Source organism: Vicia villosa, linkage group LG5 (genome assembly GCF_029867415.1).
Source record: "Vicia villosa cultivar HV-30 ecotype Madison, WI linkage group LG5, Vvil1.0, whole genome shotgun sequence".
Lineage (NCBI taxonomy): Eukaryota > Viridiplantae > Streptophyta > Magnoliopsida > Fabales > Fabaceae > Vicia > Vicia villosa.
In genome coordinates, this window is record NC_081184.1 from 17288187 (window position 1) to 17309924 (window position 21738).

At 32.6% G+C, this 21738-nt stretch overlaps 1 protein-coding gene across 1 annotated transcript; it reads right to left on the minus strand.

Annotated features, from left to right (window-relative positions):
* Positions 1-1674: 1674 nt before the first annotated feature.
* On the minus strand, positions 1675-4237 carry LOC131604299 (protein FAR1-RELATED SEQUENCE 5-like). The gene is made up of 3 exons (XM_058876744.1): positions 4215-4237; positions 3918-3990; positions 1675-3843 (listed from the first exon to the last, which is right to left on the minus strand). Exons 1-3 carry the CDS (start codon positions 4235-4237, stop codon positions 1675-1677), a joined length of 2265 nt encoding a protein of 754 aa, XP_058732727.1.
* Positions 4238-21738: the final 17501 nt, after the last annotated feature.

The following is a 21738-nucleotide window of genomic DNA, read 5'->3' on the forward strand; positions in this document are numbered from 1 at the left end:
AAATGCCCCAATTCATATAAAATCTTATTATGACCAAACAAATCGTATATTTCTATTGGATATATCATAATGTAGCATAAACATAACCTATTAAGGAATTGCATTCATCACAAATGAAAAACAAGGATATGAGAAACTTAAAAAATGTAAGGGATGAATGTGCTTAGCTTGAACGGAGAGGAGTAGAAGTTGATAAAGATCCTAGATTTGAATGAACAGGAGTAAAATTTGAAAGAAATATTGAAATAATGTTGGAACAAGAGAGAACACTGGTAAGAGCTCTCTTCTATATTGTTGCTTTTGTTTCAAATGGAAGGGAAAGAAATGGCACGAGCACTTTAATTAAAGCGTCCAAATTTTAATAATCGTAAGATGAATCTAAGTTCGAAATTCAGACATATTTTGAACTTTGATACATATATATATATATATATATATATATATATATATATATATATATATATATATATATATATATATATATATATATATATATATATGGGAGCGTATCCGGTGAGAACTGATATCTTTATGAGAAACGAGAACTATAAATATTAACCGTTTGATTTAATTAATGGATGAGATTTAAAATTTTCAATTAAGGAGCACATTAATATTTGCCCACCGGAAAATATTTTTTAATAAGCAAATTGATTACCCCTATCTCTACTACTTAATGCGTCATCTATAGTTTCAAAATTAAACATGTTAAATAAATAATTATTAAAAACTATTTGTTCTTCATATCTTCATTTTCATCCTGATAGCTATACTGCAAATCAAAACCACTACTACCACCACCAAAATCCCAATTCTCCATTAATTCAACTCTAGTTTCAATTTTGTACTATAAAAAATTCTACAAACCCACTCACATATCTTCTAAACTCTCCAAACCCAATACTGTACAAACTCCCACTCACATATTCTTGAATTTTAAATATTTTGGAGAATTGGAATTTTGGCTAAAATACGATAAGTATGGAACAGATGATATTTTCGCTTCCAAACAAACATTTTTCTTAGAGTACCAAAATATCAAGATTTTTATTATGATTATAATCCAAAATATTTAGAATTCAAGAATATGTGCATCACTAAATTAAAAGAAATTCTATCTCGAAACAAATAATAAGAGGTTGTGAAACAGATAAGAGTTATGCGTCCAGAAATATTGATCGGTATTAGTTATATATTTTTTCATAATATTCAAACAAAAAATGCACAACCAGCTGTAGGAAACATTGCTGAAAGGTGTTTCTTTAAATATTTGAATTTCTGATGCTAAATTTTTAAAACATTAGTCTTGAATTTATTCTAATCTCTAAACTATTGATTACATTCCACCTTGTATAAAAACCATTGATTTAAATAAAATGACTAACTTTATTTTAAGGATTAGTTCAAATTTTCTTTACTGCAACATGAAGCTAATATGTTATGATAGCTTAGGGACTAGTCTAAATTTTTTTACTGCATCATGAAACCGATATGCTATGATTGCTTTAGGGACTAGTCCAAATTTTCTTTACTGCAACATAAAATAAAACAAAAAATATTTCCAAACAAGTAATCAAACAAAACATTTAAATTGTCTTTACTGCAACAAAGAACAAGAAAAGAAACATTTCCAAACTAGAAATCAAACAAAACAGTGGATTGTTTTTACCAAGATTAAGGAGATGATTTCGATGGACAATTACGAGTGTCATGAGATGCATATTGGCCACATGCTTTACAAAGTCTGGATCTTTTCTGTTGTTGTTCAATAGCCTTCTCTTTTCCTCCTTTAATTCGTTTACCACTTCCTTTTGTCTTTGAAATTTGTGGGGGATGAATTTTCACTTCTTTAGAAAGATCAAAACCAATAAAAGACTCTAGCTCATTTGTTTTGGTGGGTAAAGAATCATCTTCAAATTCAGATAATTGTTTTTTAATGTTAGCAAATCCATTTGTTATAAGAAGCAACTTCTCCTTACACTGCCCAGCCATATGCATGCACATATATAAATGATCCCATACCTCTGAAATGAGTTGTCTCTCATTTTTTGTTTCGGACAAACCTTCTAAGTCCTTTCCATCAACATTAAAAACAGACTTGTTGGTCGCCATTTTGGTCCATCTATTTAGAATATACTTGTTCGGTATTTCATTTAAACCTTTTCCTCTTAAAACACAGAGTATGTGTCTACATGGTATGCCTTGTGATTGAAACATATTGCACGAACAAGTCGAGCTATAATCAGAAACATTATAAACCACCTCGTCTACTTTACCATTTGTCACACTATTATCAATTATGTGTAAAACATCCACACCATCATTTTGATTTATATTTTCTACTCCGCAGTCTATACATCCAATCCATAATTCATTTTGAAATATATAAAAGTTTTCACGAGTGTAAATATCCCTACCATGCCTCTCTAATCCACGGTCTAATTTTAGTATTGGTAAAGAATGAAGTGAAGTATTATCAGCAAGTAACTCTTTATGCCTTTGAGCTTCTATAGCAGACTCAAATCTCATCCAAAACTCTACCAAGCCAATAGTAGGATTTAAAAAGTTACCATAGAAGGAATTTTCACTCTCTGATCTTGAGGTTGTTCTCAATACGCCAGCCAAAAATATATCTCTGAAGTAAGCCGGGATCCACATATTTCGAATATTATACATGTGTGACAACCATTCATTCTTTTGCAATCCAAACTCAATCATGATGGATTTCCATGATGCTTCAAAATTTTCAGAAGTGTCTGATCCCCAAACACATGACTTAAATTTATTATTGAACTCCTCATTAGAATTCAAGGAAACACCCACCTTTTCAGAAACTTTTTTCATGATGTGCCACATACAAAACCTATGTGCAGAAGAATCAAAGACCTTCTCAATTGCAATTTTCATGGCAGGGTCTTGATCTGTTATTATAAGATTTGGTTTATTCCCCCCCATAGCTTCCAAAAACTTTTCAAATAACCAAATGAATGAATCAGCTTTCTCATTTGCTAAGAAGGCAGCTCCAAAAGTAACAGACTGTCTATGATGGTTCACTCCAGTAAATGGTGCAAATATCATGGAATATTTATTTGTTTCATATGTAGTGTTGAACGACATTACATCTCCAAATAAGAAGTAATTTTTTCTACAAATTCCATCTGCCCAGAAAACGTGTTTCAGTCGATCTTCAACATCAACCTCGTATGCAAAATAAAACGAGGGATTCACTTCTTGCTTCCTTTTAAAGTTATCAATGAAGACATATGCATCTGAATCTTTGATTAAGGTCTTTAAATCTCTAAACGAATTTTGTAGATCTCTCTGTGTGCACCCAATATTTTCATAACCACCTAGTTGTTCCTTCAACAAATGGTATGTTTTTGAAGGACCAATATTTGCTCTACTATTTGCAAACATTATACTCTTATGAATATTATTCACTTTTCTTGCAGATCTAAGAAATTGTCTCTTTTTAGGTGAGGCAAGTGCATGTGTATGACTCTCTTGAAATCGAGTTAGCTCATATTTTCCTCCCTCTAACAACTTGAAAGCAACTTTTGCATCACATCCTTCTCTAGTAAGACTCCTCCTCTTGACTTTAACTCCCAATTCACTCACTTCGTTCTCTTTTGATACATTTGGTTTGTAACCCTCTTTAGAGCAAACAAAGTACTTCCAACGTATGACACCATCTTTATTTTTATTTTCCGATGAACAACGCACACTAAAACCAACACTATGTGCATATCTTTTGTAAAAAAATTCACCATCTTCGAGTGAATCAAAAATTTGTCCAACCTTAGGCTTTATTTCTTCATCACAATATAGAACCTCATGATTTGTCTAAAAAAAAACAAATAAAAAAATTAAAATTGAAATATAACTCGTTTATGTAAAGATTGAATAATTATAATTACCTCAACTGATTCAGGTATATGAGCATCTTGTGAAGTATCAAGTGTCGGTTCATCATCTTTGTTCGACTCCAAACTTTAGTTAAAAATATATAAAATATATGTATTATAATTTTTAATTTAAATAAAATATGAAACAAATAATAACTTAAAGATATAATTAAAAGATAAAAAAAATACATGTTTTATAATTTATAATTTAATAAAATATAAAACAAATAATGACTTAAAGATAAAATAAAGCATAAAATTCAAACAAAAAATTGCTATAAAACTTTAAATCTCGTAATCCTCTCTTACCTGCCGATTGAAATTGTAGTCATTGTGGAGAGGACACAAATTCAGTAGCGTATATCGCAAATTAGCTACGGCAAAATAAGAATGTAGGTAAATATAAAGAGAACAATGAAAAAGGTAATATGAAGACCTAGAACAATGGAAAAAATTACATGAATAATTTAAAACATAATAGTAGGTGAGTATAAAGAGAATAATGAGAAGGATAACATGATTATATAGAACAATGGAAAAGATAACATGATTACCTTTGAGACAATGAATGATTTTATATCCTTGAGACATATGGCGGCAATTTACAATAGGTTGGAGATATATGGCGGCAGTATATAATAGGTTAGACAGAGTATTAACTATCAGTGTAATATTAGAAAATAGAAAATATTTTCCGGTGGGCAAATATTAATGTGCTCCTTAATTGAAAATTTTAAATCTCATCCATTAATTAAATCAAACGGTTAATATTTATAGTTCTCGTTTCTCATAAAGATATCAGTTCTCACCGGATACGCTCCCTATATATATATATATATATATATATATATATATATATATATATATATATATATATATATATATATATATATATATATATATATATATGAGAATGACATTTTTATATGAGAACATGAAAATGAATCTGAACCATTAGATTTTAAAATAAATGGTAGAGATTATGTGTCAATATTTTTTTTTCTCTCCTCCATCATTTATTTTAATAATGGAGGAGAGAGAAAAAAAATATTGACACATAATCTCTACCATTTATTTTAAAATCTAATGATTCAGATTCATTCTCACATTTTCATTTAACTTACTCATTCCCATAATATATATATATATATATATATATATATATATATATATATATATATATATATATATATATATATATATATATATATATATATATATATATATATATATATATATATACTTAAATGTCATTAACAATTAATTAATCATGGATTTCGCTATTGTTTTATTAAAAAGAACACGAAAAATACTTTATAATTTTGTATTAGATTTTGCCAATTTATCCTTTTCCAAGTCTAATAAAATTTATCGTCTTCAATTATAATAGACAACAAAATTATAAAATGAGTTCTTTTAAAATCTTGCTGTGGTTAAAAGTAGGGGTGGAAATAGGTCAGACCGGTCTAGAGGCGCTTATGGCATAGCCTATATAAGGCCAGGTCAGGTCAGACTTATTTAATAAAAAGGTCAGACTTAGGCTTTTTTAAAAACGTATTTAATAAAATAAGTCAGACTTAGGCTAATAAAAAAGCCTATGAAATCTTATAGGTCGGCCTATATTTTTATGTATATTAAAAATAGGCTAAATAAATCGGTATATATTTACATATACTAAAAAAAATGTTAAATAGGTAAGCCTGTATATGCATATATATATATATATATATATATATATATATATATATATATATATATATATATATATATATATATATATATATATATATATATATATATATATATGAGGAGGGATCAAATTACACCCGAAGAGTTACACCACGAGTTACACTCGTTCAAAAACTACATCTCGAATTAATATTTTTTAAATTTAACCGTTGGATTGAAACATAATATCATATAGATCATACCTATAAAGTTTGAGCTTAATCTATAATGATTTACTATATCATCAAGATATCCAAAGATTAACGTTAAAATGAGCTTTCATATAACGTTAATTTTGATGTGATTCAATGACATAGTAAATCATTATAGATTAAGCTCAAACTTTATAGGTATGATCTATATGATATTATGTTTCAATCCAACGGTTGAATTTAAAAAATATTAATTTGAGATGTAGTTATTGAACGGGTGTAACTCGTGGTGTAACTCTTGGGGTGTAATTTGATCCCTCCTCATATATATATATATATATATATATATATATATATATATATATATATATATATATATATATATATATATATATATATATATATATATATATATATATATATATATATATATATATATATATATATATATATATATTTTAGAACAAAGGCTGAATAGACCATCCTATATATGCAGCCGACTTATAAAGTTTCTTAAATAATATGGATCAATTGGAAATCATAATGAAAAATACGCTTTTGGCCTAAACAGACTTTTTAAAAAGGTCAGACCAGACAAAAAAAGAGAGCCTATTATAGACCACAGACCAGACTCAGGCCTTTTAAATTTATCGTAGACAGACTCAGACCTTATAAAGTCCAACCAACCCTAACATATTTCCACCTCTAGTTAAGAGTTTAATTAAGAACCATAAAAATATGAAGATGTCTTTTATCTATTCAAGTAAAAAATATTTATAATGAAGTTAATATAGTATAATTAAATTGAATTTTTTTAGAGATTTTTTCAGTTCAAATTTTAAGACTAAAAACTTTGACTTGGACTGTGATACCCTTGGACTGGTTCTATTAATTAAAAAAATCATTAATCCTTGACGAAGTTACTTATCAAATTGGTATAGTTTATCATTACAATTCATTTTTCTTTTTACAATAATTGGATAAAACAGAAACCACTGATTCTATTATCATTTTCTCCCTTCATTTATAGGCTATTTGTCTATTATTTGGTGAATAAATATCTCCTTACCCACCATCCAATATGGAAACTATAATTACATGTTGACCTAATGGTTAAATTATTGGCCTAATTGAACTTCATGGATAATCATGCCAAATTAGTTTCAAATTTCAGACCAGTCCATACCGAACAGATTTGAATGGAAATTTCACAAGCCATGAGTAGTCCAATTTGGTGAAAAGAAAGTAGAAAAAGAAAAGTTTGTGGAAGGAAAGTTTTAGAGAAATCTTCCACCTTCCATGTTGTATCTAGTAGGGATTCACAGTGCGGTTTGAGCGGTTTTGACGCTAAAAATCATCCGAACTGGAAGAGAAAAAACGTGCGGTTCGATTTGGTTCGGTTGGCTTTCAAAAATAAAATCAAACCAAACTAATGCGGTTTGAGTTGGTTCAATTTTTTACAAAAATTTTATTGAGCCATATATACACTGTAGAAGAAAATATAATTTTGTGTTTAGTCGTTCATACATTATCATAAAAAAGTTTATAATTGTCAAAATAAATTTATAATTTGATACATAAAAAAGTGTCGTACAATTTTATCTTAGGTCTAAAGAATGATATACATGAAATTGCATTCGTAAATATATATTATACAAAGAATACGATAAAATATATTTTATCAAAATAGTATTTATAAATGAATAATATTTTATTTTTTGATGATATATAACTTAAAATAAATATCAGGCTAAAAATACAATAAAATATGAACATAATACTAGTTGTTTTAGCTAAAAAAAATTAAAGAAATATATATTAGTGTAAGAATTTGTAACATATTGCGGTTTGACTTGGTTTGGTTTGTAAAATACAAACTACAAACCGAATCAAACCGCGCGATTCTGTTAGAAAATAGACCAAACATATCCGAATCAAATGGGTCGGTTCGGTTTTGAACACCCCTAGTACCTAGTAAGGAGGCTGTGATTACGTTTTTAGTTTTACTAAAGATTATCGGTTTTTTAAAAGTTTTGATAAATATCAAATATTTCATAAATTTTGTTCGTTTGGATGTAGAAATATTGAATTTTGTACAAATTTACAGGATATTTTGCGAAAGGATGCAGAAATACAGGATTTTTTTAAAACTGTTTGAAAAAATTTAAGGTTTTCTGAAAAAGTTATCAAGAAATATTGGATTTTTGAAAAAATCGGAAAGAACTTACTGAATATTTGAAAAATATCCGACAACATATAAGACCTACCGAATTTTTCAAAAAATTCGGTATGCACAAAATTTTTCGAAAATTTTAAAAAATCTGGTAGGCAAATAGGTAAATAGGTAAGAAATTTACTTTTGAAATCCTATAATATGTTGTAGATGTTGAGTCAGCTGGTTGGTTATGTGTACTTTAACCGTGCATGTACCGATTACCATTGCTTGACATTGTTGATATCACATCAACGAAGTTGACGCTTTCAGTTTCCTTTGCCTACTTGGAACATGAAAGGAAGGAGAACTTCATATGGGAATTGAATAAGCTCAAAGAGTTGTTCTATTCAGAGAAATTGCTACTGAATTTTGTGGTGACAGACCAAAAACTTGCATTAATTAATGCCATGGAATTCGTGTTTCCAAATGCAACTCATTTGTTGTGTACGTTTCATATTTCAAAAAAACGTGAGCACGAAATATAAAGAGTACGTGAAATCAGAAACACAAAAACATGTCATGGATCAATGGAACAACATCATGTATTCAAATACTGAAAATGAGTTTGATGTACACTTAAAGAACTTTGAAAGTGTTTGTGGTGATATTCAATTATTTATTAAGTATGTGAACGATACGTGGTTAACACCTTATAAAAAAATTGTTGCTGCATGGACTAACCAAGTCACTCATTTAGGGACACAACAACAAACAAGTATATGAATCATGCCAGTTTGATGTTATTATTATTCGTGCTTATGTTACGAAAGAAGTTCGAAACATGTTATTATGTTTATGGATTTTAGGGTGGAGTCTGCTCATTGAAGACTAAAAAACATGTTGACTTCAAGTCGTGGTGATTTATGCCGAGGTTGGGATGCTGTGAACACCATGTTAAATTTGCATCTTGGCTCCATCAGAGTGTCATTTCCAAAAAGTATTGCCAACAATGAGCATCGGTATAACACCCTATTTTATGCTAAGTTACACGGTTTTGTCTAAAGACAATGTATACAACTCATTATAAAGAAATTAGGAAAGGTAAAATTTGTTGGTTCAAGCCAAAAGAAGTGTGGTTTTTTCATTAGAACAAAACATGGGTTACCGTGTGCGTGTCAGCTTGTCGATTTTCAAATTATAGGCGACCATGTCCCTTTAGACTTAATTCATATATTCTTAATGAAATTGCACACTGCAGAACATGAATTCAATCATGATGAGAGTAGTAAAAAGTAGAATCTAGAAGAAGAGTGTGAAGAGTTGAAAAGATATTTCAGTACTTTGAACATTGTGGGTCAAAGGGTGTCCACATCTTCAGTGTGTCCACCGCCGGTGAAGTACAAGCCAAATAGAGGAGTTAGTAGGAGTAGAATGGGTCAGGAGAGTGATGTGCATCATGATCCTAGCTAGTGGGAATATGTTGAGTCTTCGCGGGGGAGTTAGACTACAAATAAATCATGCACATAACCAACTGGAAGTCAATCGTCAAGAATGTCGATCGATAGGAAACCTTCTTCCAAATATTCAAGAGACAAATACTTGCCCCTGTTTCCCGTTTTCATTCATCCGTACATCGATGACATTATTGATGTTGATAAAGATGAAAGTTATGGTTTTCGAGTATTTCTTCTTTATTTGGATGGGACGAAGAGTTATGGTCTTTTGTTCGAACGCAATTAGATTCTCAAGTTCATCAACACTCTGAGTTATTTTCCAAGTTGTTTTATGACATTGTCTCTACAATTAGAAATATGTTACGAGTATAATACATAGGTGTGCAGGACAGGGAAAAATGAATGATAATTCCTTACATGGGTTACCCTATTGCTTCTAAATACACGTCGATAGCTCTGATATCTTTTATTTATTATATGCTCCTTGTTTGTATTTCTATTTGTTCAAATATAAATTTGATGCAGGTAATCGGTTGGAACATTTGTTGGTTAGGTCACATATGATTAAGTAGGTGAAGTGTTAGGATACGTTTGACAATAGTCAAATTATATCCATAAGTCAAATTATTATTATTATTATAAGCAAATATTTTCTTTTTAGAATAATGAATGTATAGACCAAATACATTCATTATTCAATGAACTTAAAAAGATACCAGATACATGTGTGGATCTCTCACTTTGGAAATGAATCTCAGATAAAGTGGTAGGGACTCATACATGTTTCAACCAATAAGAAAGTGAGTGTTGGAGAGAATGTTGAAAAAAGAGTGTAGGGGTGGACAAAAGACCGATGTCCGAACCAATCCGTCCGATCCGAACCAGATTTTGGGAAACAGGTCAAATAATTTTGGGTTGCAAATTCTAACAGTTTATTGATCGGATAACATTGGATGCCTTCTGACGATTCAGTTGGTAATATTGAGTCCATCGGAATCCGAATCCGACCGAACATACACATATGAGAGTTGGATTTTCAATTAATCTTTGCCCAAAAGCTATCCCTCAATCCATGGCCCAAAGTAAATGTTCATAAGGTTGAATTAGGATTGCCTACTTTCATTATCGGTATAATCTTTTTGTGATTCCTTAGGGTTGTGGTTCTCAAACTCAATCGTTTACATGCAACTTCATTTTCGTCGCCGTCGCTCACAAAGCTGCATCATCTGCGTATCTCTCCCTTTCTCTCTGATCCATGAATAAGTTTCTTTGCATTTATCTTGTGCAGGTAAAATCTCTCACACTCTCTCTCAGATCTATGATTTTATAACATAGTACTCATATCTTTTAGTGTAGAGGATGAAAACCTTTTCCCTGTATTTCATATCTATGATTTCAATGGCCAGCTCTCGACGATTTCAGATCTATGAAAAATCAAAATCCACTTTAGTTAGGGCCTCACATTAGTACCCCCTCATTACTGACTACGACAACGGTCCAATAACATCATTTTCCATAATTCTCCACTAAACCCAATAAAATGCCAAATAATCCCAATAAATAATTAAATTTCAATTTAAATTAATTAAGGGAAAATATGGGGTGTTACAAGTTAGACTACAAATAAATCATGCACAAAACCAACTGGAAGACAATCGTCAAGCATGTCGATCGATAGGCAACCTTCTTCCAAATATTCAAGAGACAAATACTTGCCCCAGTTTCCCGCTTTCATTCATCCATACATCGATGACATTATTGATGTTGATAAAGATGAAAGTTTTGGTTTTCGAGTATTTCATCTTTATTTGGATGGGACGAAGAGTTATGTTCTTTTGTTCGAACGCAATTAGATTCTCAAGTTCATCAACACTCTGACTTATTTTCCAAGTTGTTTTATGACATTGTCTCTACAATTAGGAATATCTTACGAGTATAATACATAGGTGTGCAGGACAGGGAAAAATGATTGATAGTTCCTTACATGGGTTACCCTATTACTTCTAAATACACGTCGATAGCTCTGATATCTTTTATTTATTATATGCTCCTTGTTTGTATTTCTATTTGTTCAAATATAAATTTGATGCAGGTAATCGGTTGGAACATTTGTTGGTTAGGTCACATATGATTAAGTAGGTGAAGTGTTAGGATACGTTTGACAATAGTCAAATTATATCCATAAGTCAAATTATTATTATTATAAGCAAATATTTTATTTTTAGAATAATGAATGTATAGACCAGATACATTCATTATTCAATGAACTTAAAAAGAGACCAGATACATGTGTGGATCTCTCACTTTGGAAATGAATCTCACATAAAGTGGTAGGACTCATACATGTTTCAACCAATAAGAAAGTGAGTGTTGGAGAGAGTGTTGAAAAGAGAGTGTAGGGGTGGACAAAAGACCACCGTCCGAACCAATCCGTCTGATCCGAACCAGATTTTGGGAAACGGGTCGGATAATTTTGGGTTGCGGATTCTAACGGTTTATTGATTGGTTAACATTGGATGCCTTCTGACGGTTTGGTTGGTAATATTGAGTCCGTTGGAATCCGAATCCGACCGAACATTCACATATGAGAGTTGGATTTTCAATTAATCTTGGCCCAAAAGCTATCCCTCAATCCATGGCCCAAAGTATATGTTCATAAGGTTGAATTAGGGTTGCCTACTTTCATTATCGGTATAATCTTTTAGTAACTCCTTAGGGTTGTCGTTCTTAAACTCAATCGCTTACATGCAACTTCATTTTCGGCGTCGTCGCTCACAAAGCTGCATCATCTGCGTATCTCTCCATTTCTCTCTGATCCATGAATAAGTTTCTTTGCATTTATCTTGTACAGGTAAAATCTCTCACACTCTCTCTCAGGTCTATGATTTTATAACATGGTACTCATATCTTTTAGTGTAGAGGATGAAAACATTTTCCCTGTATTTCATATCTATGATTTCAATGGCTTTCAAAATCTTTTCCTTTTTATTTGACTTGTCTTCTCTAACTATTTAAGATCTATGATTTCAATCGCGAGCTCTCGACCGTCACTCAACGTCTTATTGGTGTGTGGATGTGTAAAAGTTAATGTTTGATTAAATTTATGCATGATTAGGTCTTTCTATGAGAAATAATTTATACTTGGTATATTGTTTTCACTTTGCTCCTGTAAATACTAATGTTAATCTTACAAATGTTATTAGTTGTTACTTCCATTGCTTAAAAATACATGTATGTGTATTAACATTAGTGTTCTTTGTCTGCAAAGGATGAGATTTAGTATGTGTGTGGATAATGATCGGAAAAATAGCAAGTGTACTATTTTCACCGATGTAGTTATAACGGGTTTTACCCCAAGTATCGATCTCGGGGATTGCGTAAGAAATATAAGTTATTATAATGAGTCAATTAAACAAAAGAGCATAGGTGTGTTTTTGCTTATCAATGAAATAAGTTGAACAATACAAATAAGCTGAAATTAAAGTTGAGCTTTTATAATATGAGAATAATGCCAAGGTAAGGTGTGTGATTTACTCTATAACTCCTTTGGATTAAGATCTCTTTAACAAGTTCATGGAATTCAATTATTTATTCTTAAGGATGTTTTCCTAAGTCCTTAGTGAAAACCTTTTGGTTTATAATCCTATTACCTAAGTCCTTAGTGATATAGGAGAAAACCAAATCCGTGATTAATCAAGAATTTCTAAATAACCTTACGGTATCCCTAGTCCTAGGTGATAACTATAAGGTTCAATTGTATACAAACCTTAACAATCGTAGTCCTACAAATTGTTAACCACAAACAATCCTTATTGATCCGATAAAGAAAGCGTTAAAAACATTATACAATCAAATTGAATTATAAGAACATTTGATTAACGAAATACCAAATCCAGAGTTATCACAGATCAAATCAGGGACACCCCCTAGCATTGGGGGGTTTAGCCTCTCATAATATTCAAGAAACATAAAGCAAAGAATCTAGACATTACAAAGATAATTGGGAACTTTGATCTTCAATGATGTCCACCGTTGAATCTCTCCGTCTCCGAAACCCTTGATGAAGCTATCTTCTCCTCTTTTGGAATTCTATCGTATGATGCAAAAAGTGCCTCCCCTCTTGTCTCAAAATCACTTTTAATCTGTTCTAGGTTTTCAGGTCCAAGACAGAACACCCAAAATGCCCCTGGTGCTTTAAAAATAACAAAATAGAAAAATTCAAAATTTCTGTCCGCACCAGCTGACACGGGCTGACCGTGTCAGCTTCTGCCACTTTTGGGGAGAATCCTTCAGCAGGTTGGACACGACCGTGTCACTTGACACGGGCTGCCCGTGTCAGCCTCTGCCTACTAAATTTGGCTTTGACTTCAACATCAAAGTTGTAGCTCTTTTCGTTAGCGAAATTTTTCCACCGGAACCGCGTCATTCCGAGTTACGAAGCTCTAGTTATGATCAAAATAGTACACACTTGTCACGATTTTCAGCTTCTTTTACACCAACACTTGTGAAATTTCCATCTGATCCAGAATTAACCTACAACCACCAAGTAGAGAGATCAAAAGCTTCTAAAAAGACATGATAAAGGGCACAAAAACATAATGCAAGCAATTAACTAATATTAAAGGAATCAATAAAAAACTCTTGAAAACAACCACAAAGTGTTACCAAGTATGACGATCTTATGCCGAATTTATGACAAAACTAAGTAAAAATGGTGACCGATCACAACCCCAAACTTATCTCATTGCTTGTCCTCAAGTGATGCATGAGAGAACAAAACAAAGGTCACCCTTGAATTCACGCTTACCACAATACAACCAATGTTTTTCACAATTCAACTTATACCTTTCCGATCAATTTTTCCAGTTTCACGAACCGGGTTTCCCGCTTCACTTCCACATCAAAGTACTCCTTCACCTGCAAGCTTTTTCACATTTCTCACCAGTTCTCTCGGGGTTAAAATGAACTTCACTCACAAGTCATGATATGCAATACCAACTTTTAAATTTGAGTAAACTCTACTTTCATACACAAACACTCTGCACACACTTTTTGAGGTCTTTGGGATGTAGTGGGGCTTAGGTGCGGTGAGATAAACAAGGAAAAGGATACACAAGGGTTATAGGCTCAGCATTCGTGTTGTTTTTCTTGTTTTCGTGCTTCTTATAGCATCATAGGATTTAACCACACCCTTCTTTCTATTCCTTTTTTTTTTTGCTTTGAGTGTGTGATAAATCAATGAGTCTCTTTGTTTAGGCGAGTGCTTCTTCGAATTCTTCCCTTTCTTAAGGAACTTTGATGTCTCAACATTTTTCTTTTCTCTTTTTTTTTCATTCATTTTTTTAGCACTCGCCATTCTTTAGGTGTACTACCCCAAACTTACAATTTTTGCACTGATATAACACATTATTACAACACTAATGCCAAGCAGGGTAAGAAATTAGAAATATTTTTTTTCTTTTTGGCTAGGAGTTAATATATGTGGTTAACACAAACAAGGGATACAAGCTCAAAGGGGTTTACAATGGATAAAAATAAACATGGGAAGGCTAGAAAGGCTCAGAGGGAAACAGAAACAACGTGCCTCAGTGTGTGTCATCATGTAGTGTCATATGAGCAGAATGTACGCAAATTAAAATTGATAAAGTCACACCTGACTACTCTCTTATGATGATATATTTCTGGATTTTTTGTGTTCTCACCATGTTGGGCATAGCTTACAGGATCCATAGTACATATCGTGTGATGTTGCTCCTTTTCCGGTTCGTGTGTACCAACTTTCAATCTCGGTCTGGTGTCATCAAGTTGCGTCCAACAATTATTTTTGGTTGAATCAACTTCCAGGGATGCCTGGGGTGCAAGTTTGGGTTGGATCTTTCATCCTTTTACTACCACTCCATCAACCATCCGGTAAATCTCATCAATCTGTAACACCTGGTAAACATAATAGCATAGAAATACTAGGACAAACAAATACTCAAAATAAAAACAGAACGCGATAAAAACCCCCCCACACTTGAACCAAACATTAACCTCAATGTTTAAATTCGAGATAGCGAGGGTGAACTCACAGAGGGTACTGCGACTCCAGCTGCCGCTTCCTAGCTTTCACTAGAGAGACCCACTTTTATTTATTTTCTGAAAAACAAAACAAAAAGTAAACCGCATTAATAAAACTGTGGGTTGCCTCCCACGAAGCGCTTCGTTTAACGTCACATGGCTCGACGGTCCCTTACCCTTTATTAAGGAGGGTACTTCCTCCTCCAAACCTGGTTGCTTGTCACTTCTCCAAACCTGGTTGTTTTTCTCTTCAAGTTACTATCCACTTTCATCTTCTCACTTTGATTGTCCTCTTTTTTCTTCTTTTTGACTTCTTGAATGAACGCAGAACTTATGATAGATGCCTGAGCTGAGCCCACATGAGATACTATGCTCGATACTTTTTCTGGGAGGGGTTTTGGACTTTTGCTTTCTCCCTCACTTCTAATCATACCAACCGAAGATTTATTATTTCCACATGCACCTTTCTTTTTGACGTCCAAGACCTTCATTGTTACCTCTTCATCAAATGATTTTACTGTTAGTGTCCCTTTCTCGAGATCCAGACTGCATCGACTAGTAATCAAAAATGGCCGCCCAAGAAGGATAGGAGTCTCTTCATCTTCGGGAATATCCATAATGTGGAAATCAATTGGAAAGATAAACTCACCGACCTCCACCAATACATCTTCAACTATCCCATATGACTGCTTAATGGTGTGATCAGCAAATTTCAATTTGGTCTCACTCTCGCTTATCTTTCCAATGTCAAGCTTTTTGAAGATAGACAATGGCATTAAACTTACACTAGAACCAGAATCAATTAACACCTTCTTGAACGATATGTCATTGATAGTGCAAGGAATTGCCACTGCTCTAGGGTCTTTCTTCTTGATTGGGATCCTCCTTTCTGGTGAGACTCTACCACACTTTTCGGTTACCACTTCAGGCTCCACTCCTACTGGTTTCTTTTTAGAAATCACTTCTTTCATGAATTTCTTGTACAAAGGTATATTCTCCAGTGCTTCAAAGAAGGGTAAGTTAATCTCTAACTTTTTGAACATTGCAGCAAACTTCTCAAAATCCTTCGCTTTCGAATCCTTCTTGGCTACTCTAGAGGGGAATGGTAATTTAATCACCGGTTTAGCCTCATTTTTATTTTTCTCTTCAAGTGGCTTACCCGGTAGTGCCATTACTTCAGGTTCTTTCACATTCTCTCTTATTTCCAGATCTACCTCTATTACCAAGTTGTCATCTATTTCCTTTTTTCTTCAGACTCTGGTATTTTATGACTTCTTGTTGTGACAGCATTGATATTCTCTTGGTTTTTAGGATTCTTCACAGTTGAGCTTGGAAGGGTATCTTGTGCCTGTAGAGTGAGATGATGTGCTATCTGACCCACTTGAACTTCCAGATTTTTGATTGAAGCAGTGGTGTTCCTATGGTTGTTTCTCGTCTCTTCTTGAAACTGAGAACATTGTCCGGCCAGTCTCTCAATAGCTACTTCCCATTCTGCCTTCTGAGGCACTTGTTGTTGGAATTGTTGTTGACCTTGAGTTTGAAACTGTTGTGGATGGTGTTGAAATTGTTGCTGGTATGGTAGTTGTTGCGGAGGTCTGTATTGTTGTGGCTGAGCTTGAGATTGATATTGGTTTGGTCCCTTCTTTTGAATATTTCCCTGTTGGTCTTTCCATGCGAAGTTAGGATGATTCTTCCATCCTGGATTATATGTGTTGGCGTATGGATTATTCTGCCTCAACATATGAATTTGTTCCACCTGTTCCTGCGTTTCCACACAATGCATAGCAAAATGCGGCCCACCACATATTTCACACATGACTGATGCGACTGGCTCAACTTGTGCTACTTTCTGTTCTCCAATATTCATCTTCTTTAGTCTTCTTTCTACCTCAGCCGCAATCTGTTCTTCCATTTTAACAACCTAATCTGCAAGCTCTAAATCAATTTTTCCTTCTTGTTGGTTCATTGTGCGATCATACAACTCAATATGCTCATTAGCGGCGATTGCTTCTATGATCCTCTTGATACCAGTGGCTGTTGAGAAATTAGTTGAGCCACCGGTAGCAGTGTCTATAAGCTGTTTTGTCTTGACTCGTAGACCATTCACAAAAGTCTGCATTTGCTCGGTTGGATCCATGTTATGAGTAGGACATGCAACCAAACACCTCTTAAACCTTTTATATGCATCTCCAAGTGATTCCCCTTCTTTCTGTTTGAAATTAACAATGTCATATCTTTTTCGAATGAAAACTAAAGCAGGGAAATACTCATTAAAGAAAGCAGTTTCCATCTCTTGCCACGTCGTGATACTTCCAGCTGGAAGTGAGTAAAACCACTCTTCCGCATCCTCGGATAAAGTGAATGGAAACATCACAAGTCGCTTGGCTTCTTCAGAATGGCCTTCTATCTTCAATGATGTTGTTGTGGTGAGGAATCTCTGTAGATGCTTATTCGCATCTTCATTGATTCTTCCTGAAAAGGGCTTGCTCTCTAACTGGCGGATAGTAGAACGATGTAATTGGAAGTGTGCCACGTTGACCGGTTGATTTACTATTGTCATTCGGCCAAGTGGTGCATTAGCTCTTCCATAATCACCTAAAAGTCTTTCCGCGGGAGGCGGATCAGCTGCCATAGTTTCAGATTCTGAATTTGACTGTTCGGATAGGCTGGATAGTGTTTCTTCGTTTTCCGATTTTGAAACTATGGTTGATTCTTCTTTTGATGTCAGTCTTTTTTGCTTAGCTTCTCGAAGTCGTGCTCGCAATGATCTTTCTGGTTCTGCGTCATAAAAAAATCTGCTGAGGCCTTACCTCGCATACAAGATTAGACAATGATTTAGTTGAGAGCAAAAATAAAATAAAAACAAAATAAAAATTGCAGAAAAATAAAATTTTAGTTGCATAGCAACAAAATTTCAATTGACTTATTAATCACTTATATTTTGGCAATCCCCGACAACGGCGCCAAAAACTTGATCGGAAAAATAGCAAGTTTACTATTTTCACCGATGTAGTTATAATGGGTTTTACCCCAAGTATCGATCTCGAGGATTGTGTAGGAAATATAAGTTACTATAATGAGTCAATTAAACAAAAGAGCATAGGTGTGTTTTTGCTTATCAATGAAATAAGTTGAACAATACAAATAAGCTGAAATTAAAGTTGAGCTTTTTATAATATGAGAATAATGCCAAGGTAAGGTGTGTGATTTTTTCTATAACTCCTCTGGATTAAGATCTCTTTAACAAGTTCATGGAATTCAATTATTTATTCTTAAGGATGTTTTCCTAAGTCCTTAGTGAAAACCTTTTGGTTTATAATCCTATTACCTAAGTCCTTAGTGATATAGGAGAAAACCAAATCTGTGATTAATCAAGAATTTCTAAATAACCTTACGGTATCCCTAGTCCTAGGTGATAACTATAAGGTTCAATTGTATACAAACCTTAACAATCGTAGTCCTACAAATTGTTAACCACAAACAATCCTTATTGACCCGATAAAGAAAGCGTTAAAAACATTATACAATCAAATTAAATAATAAGAACATTTGATTAACGAAATACCAAATCTAGAGTTATCACAGATCAAATCAGGGACACCCCCTAGTATTGGGGGGTTTAGCCTCTCATAATATTCAAGAAACATAAAGCAAAGAATTTAGACATTACAAAGATAGTTGGGAACTTTGATCTTCAATGGTGTCCACCGTTGAATCTCTCCGTCTCTGAAACCCTTGATGAAGCTATCTTCTCCTCTTTTGGAATTCTATCGTATGATGCAAAAAGTGCCTCCCCTCTTGTCTCAAAATCACTTTTAATCTGTTCTAGGTTTTCAGGTCCAAGACAGAACACCCAAAATGCCCCTGGTGCTTTAAAAATAACAAAATAGAAAAATTCAAAATTTCTGTCCGCACCAGCTGACACGGCCGTGTCACTTGACACGGGCTGACCGTGTCAGCTTCTGCCACTTTTGGGGAGAATCCTTCAGGAGGTTGGACACAGCCGTGTCACTTGACACGGGCTGCCCGTGTCAGCCTCTGCCTTCATAATTTGGCTTTGACTTCAGCATCAAATTTGTAGCCCTTTTCGTTAGCAAAATTTTGCCACCGGAACCGCGTCATTCCGAGTTACGAAGCTCTAGTTATGATCAAAATACTACACGCTTGTCACGATTTTCAGCTTCTTTTACACCAACACTTGTGAAATTTTCATCTGATCTAGAATTAACCTACAACCACCAAGTAGAGAGATCAAAAGCATCTAAAAAAGACATGATAAAGGGCACAAAAACATAATGCAAGCAATTAACTAATATTAAAGGAATCAATGAAAAACTCTTGAAAACAACCACAAAGTGTTACCAAGTATGACGATCTTATGCCGAATTTATGACGAAACTAAGTAAAAATGGTGACCGATCACATAACCTATGGCTATAACAGAACATTAATATGTTGATAGCTAAATGACACGTTTGGATAAATTTGACAACAAAATGATATCTTTTGCTGGAGAATAAAATGTATCAATATCATTTTTATTTCATCTGAATATTTAATTTACTTTTATCTATCCATTAATGTTGAGAGTTTTTTTTTGTTGGATCTTGCAGGTAGATAAAAAGAAATTTTATTAGAGATGGATTTATTGCAAAACAAGCATTAGAGTTAGTGAGTTTTCTAACTTTTTTGTTAGAGTATAATTTTTGTATTGTTATTTAGACTTGGAAAGCTAAGAGCAGGAGTCAAAAAAACTAATTAGTTTTGTGGTGTTGATTTGAACTGTTGAAAAAATAGTTTTGTTTGTAGGAATTATATCTACTGTGAATATTTCTTGTATGATTTAGGGTTGCTCTTGTGTCGTGGCTAATGTTTGCTTAATATTCTTTTGGAATAATCATGTAGTATTTCATGAATCTTTTGGATTGAATACTAGTAGGTTGGATACATTTTATTGGCTACTTGAAGGAATAACTACATTGGGGATAACTACATTGAACATGTTTGTGTTTGTGTTCTTTGCTAGAAATTATAGTTATAAGACTGTGCAAAATGTTGCCGTGGGTGATTGTTATAATGGGAAAAATGATCATGGTGGAGAAAAGGGGAGAATGGTTTGAATTAGTTGTTAAGTATTGAGATTTTATCTTACGTTGTATCTTTATATGAACTAGCAAAGAGATGTGTTTGTAAATTTGGTTTTTATTTGTGCCAGTTACTTTGCTTTGGATTTTAATGAATAAACAAAAAGAGTAAAATATTGTTATACAAAAGTTGTGTAAATGATTTCTTCTTATTATTACTACTTTGAGTTAAGCTAGTTATTTGTTAGTTTATGTATGTGAATTTAGAAATCAGAAGCGAGCAATATGTTTCTATATTTTTAAATTTTCTAATTTCAGTTTTTTTTATGCAGGATCTTGGTTTAAATTAGACTATGTACAATGGTTACATTATTCAACACCCTACTTTTTCACTTTTTATCTTCCACATCATCTTCTCTCTCTTCCACCTAATAATTCAACACCTATTCAATTTTTTTTCACTACAATGATTTTGTTTAATAAAATTCAACACCCTACCCCAACATAATAATTAATATTTTTTTATGTTGAATAATTTATTTATTCATAAAGTGAATTTTTTTTATGAGTCCAAATCAAATGAACCAAGTCTCTATTTATAGAGGAAAAAAAAATAATGAATTTTGATAAAAATAAAAATAAATAAAAAATTTATTTACTATAAAATAATTAATTTTAAATGATTAAAAGAAAATAAAATCTAAATGATCACAACAACCAATAAAATTGTGTAAAGTGTTGCATGTGGCCCCACTTTTTTCTCATTCAACATGTTGAATCTTTTCAACACCAATTAATCCACATCACATTAAACACCTCATTCAACAAACCATTGTAGACATTCAACTATTGAATAATTTTTTCAACACCCCCATTGTAAATGGTCTTAGTGTCAAAGTAGAAGATAAAAAATCTTTGGAGAAAAGACATCTTCATGTCTTTATTACTTTATAAAATTAATTCACAATTGAAGGACTGAACAATGTTGATATTTACTACTATATTTATTTACTACTATATTTTTTTCAATATTGTAATTTTAATAATTAAGAAAGATTTAGACTTAATAAACAGTTTTTTTAACTGTTCAATTTTAAATAACAAAAAATATTTAAATAACTTTGGTTTTTAATGGAAAACAAAATTTAATAGTTTGATCAGAATGAAAAGTAATCTGATTTTTAAATTAAAAGCAGTTAA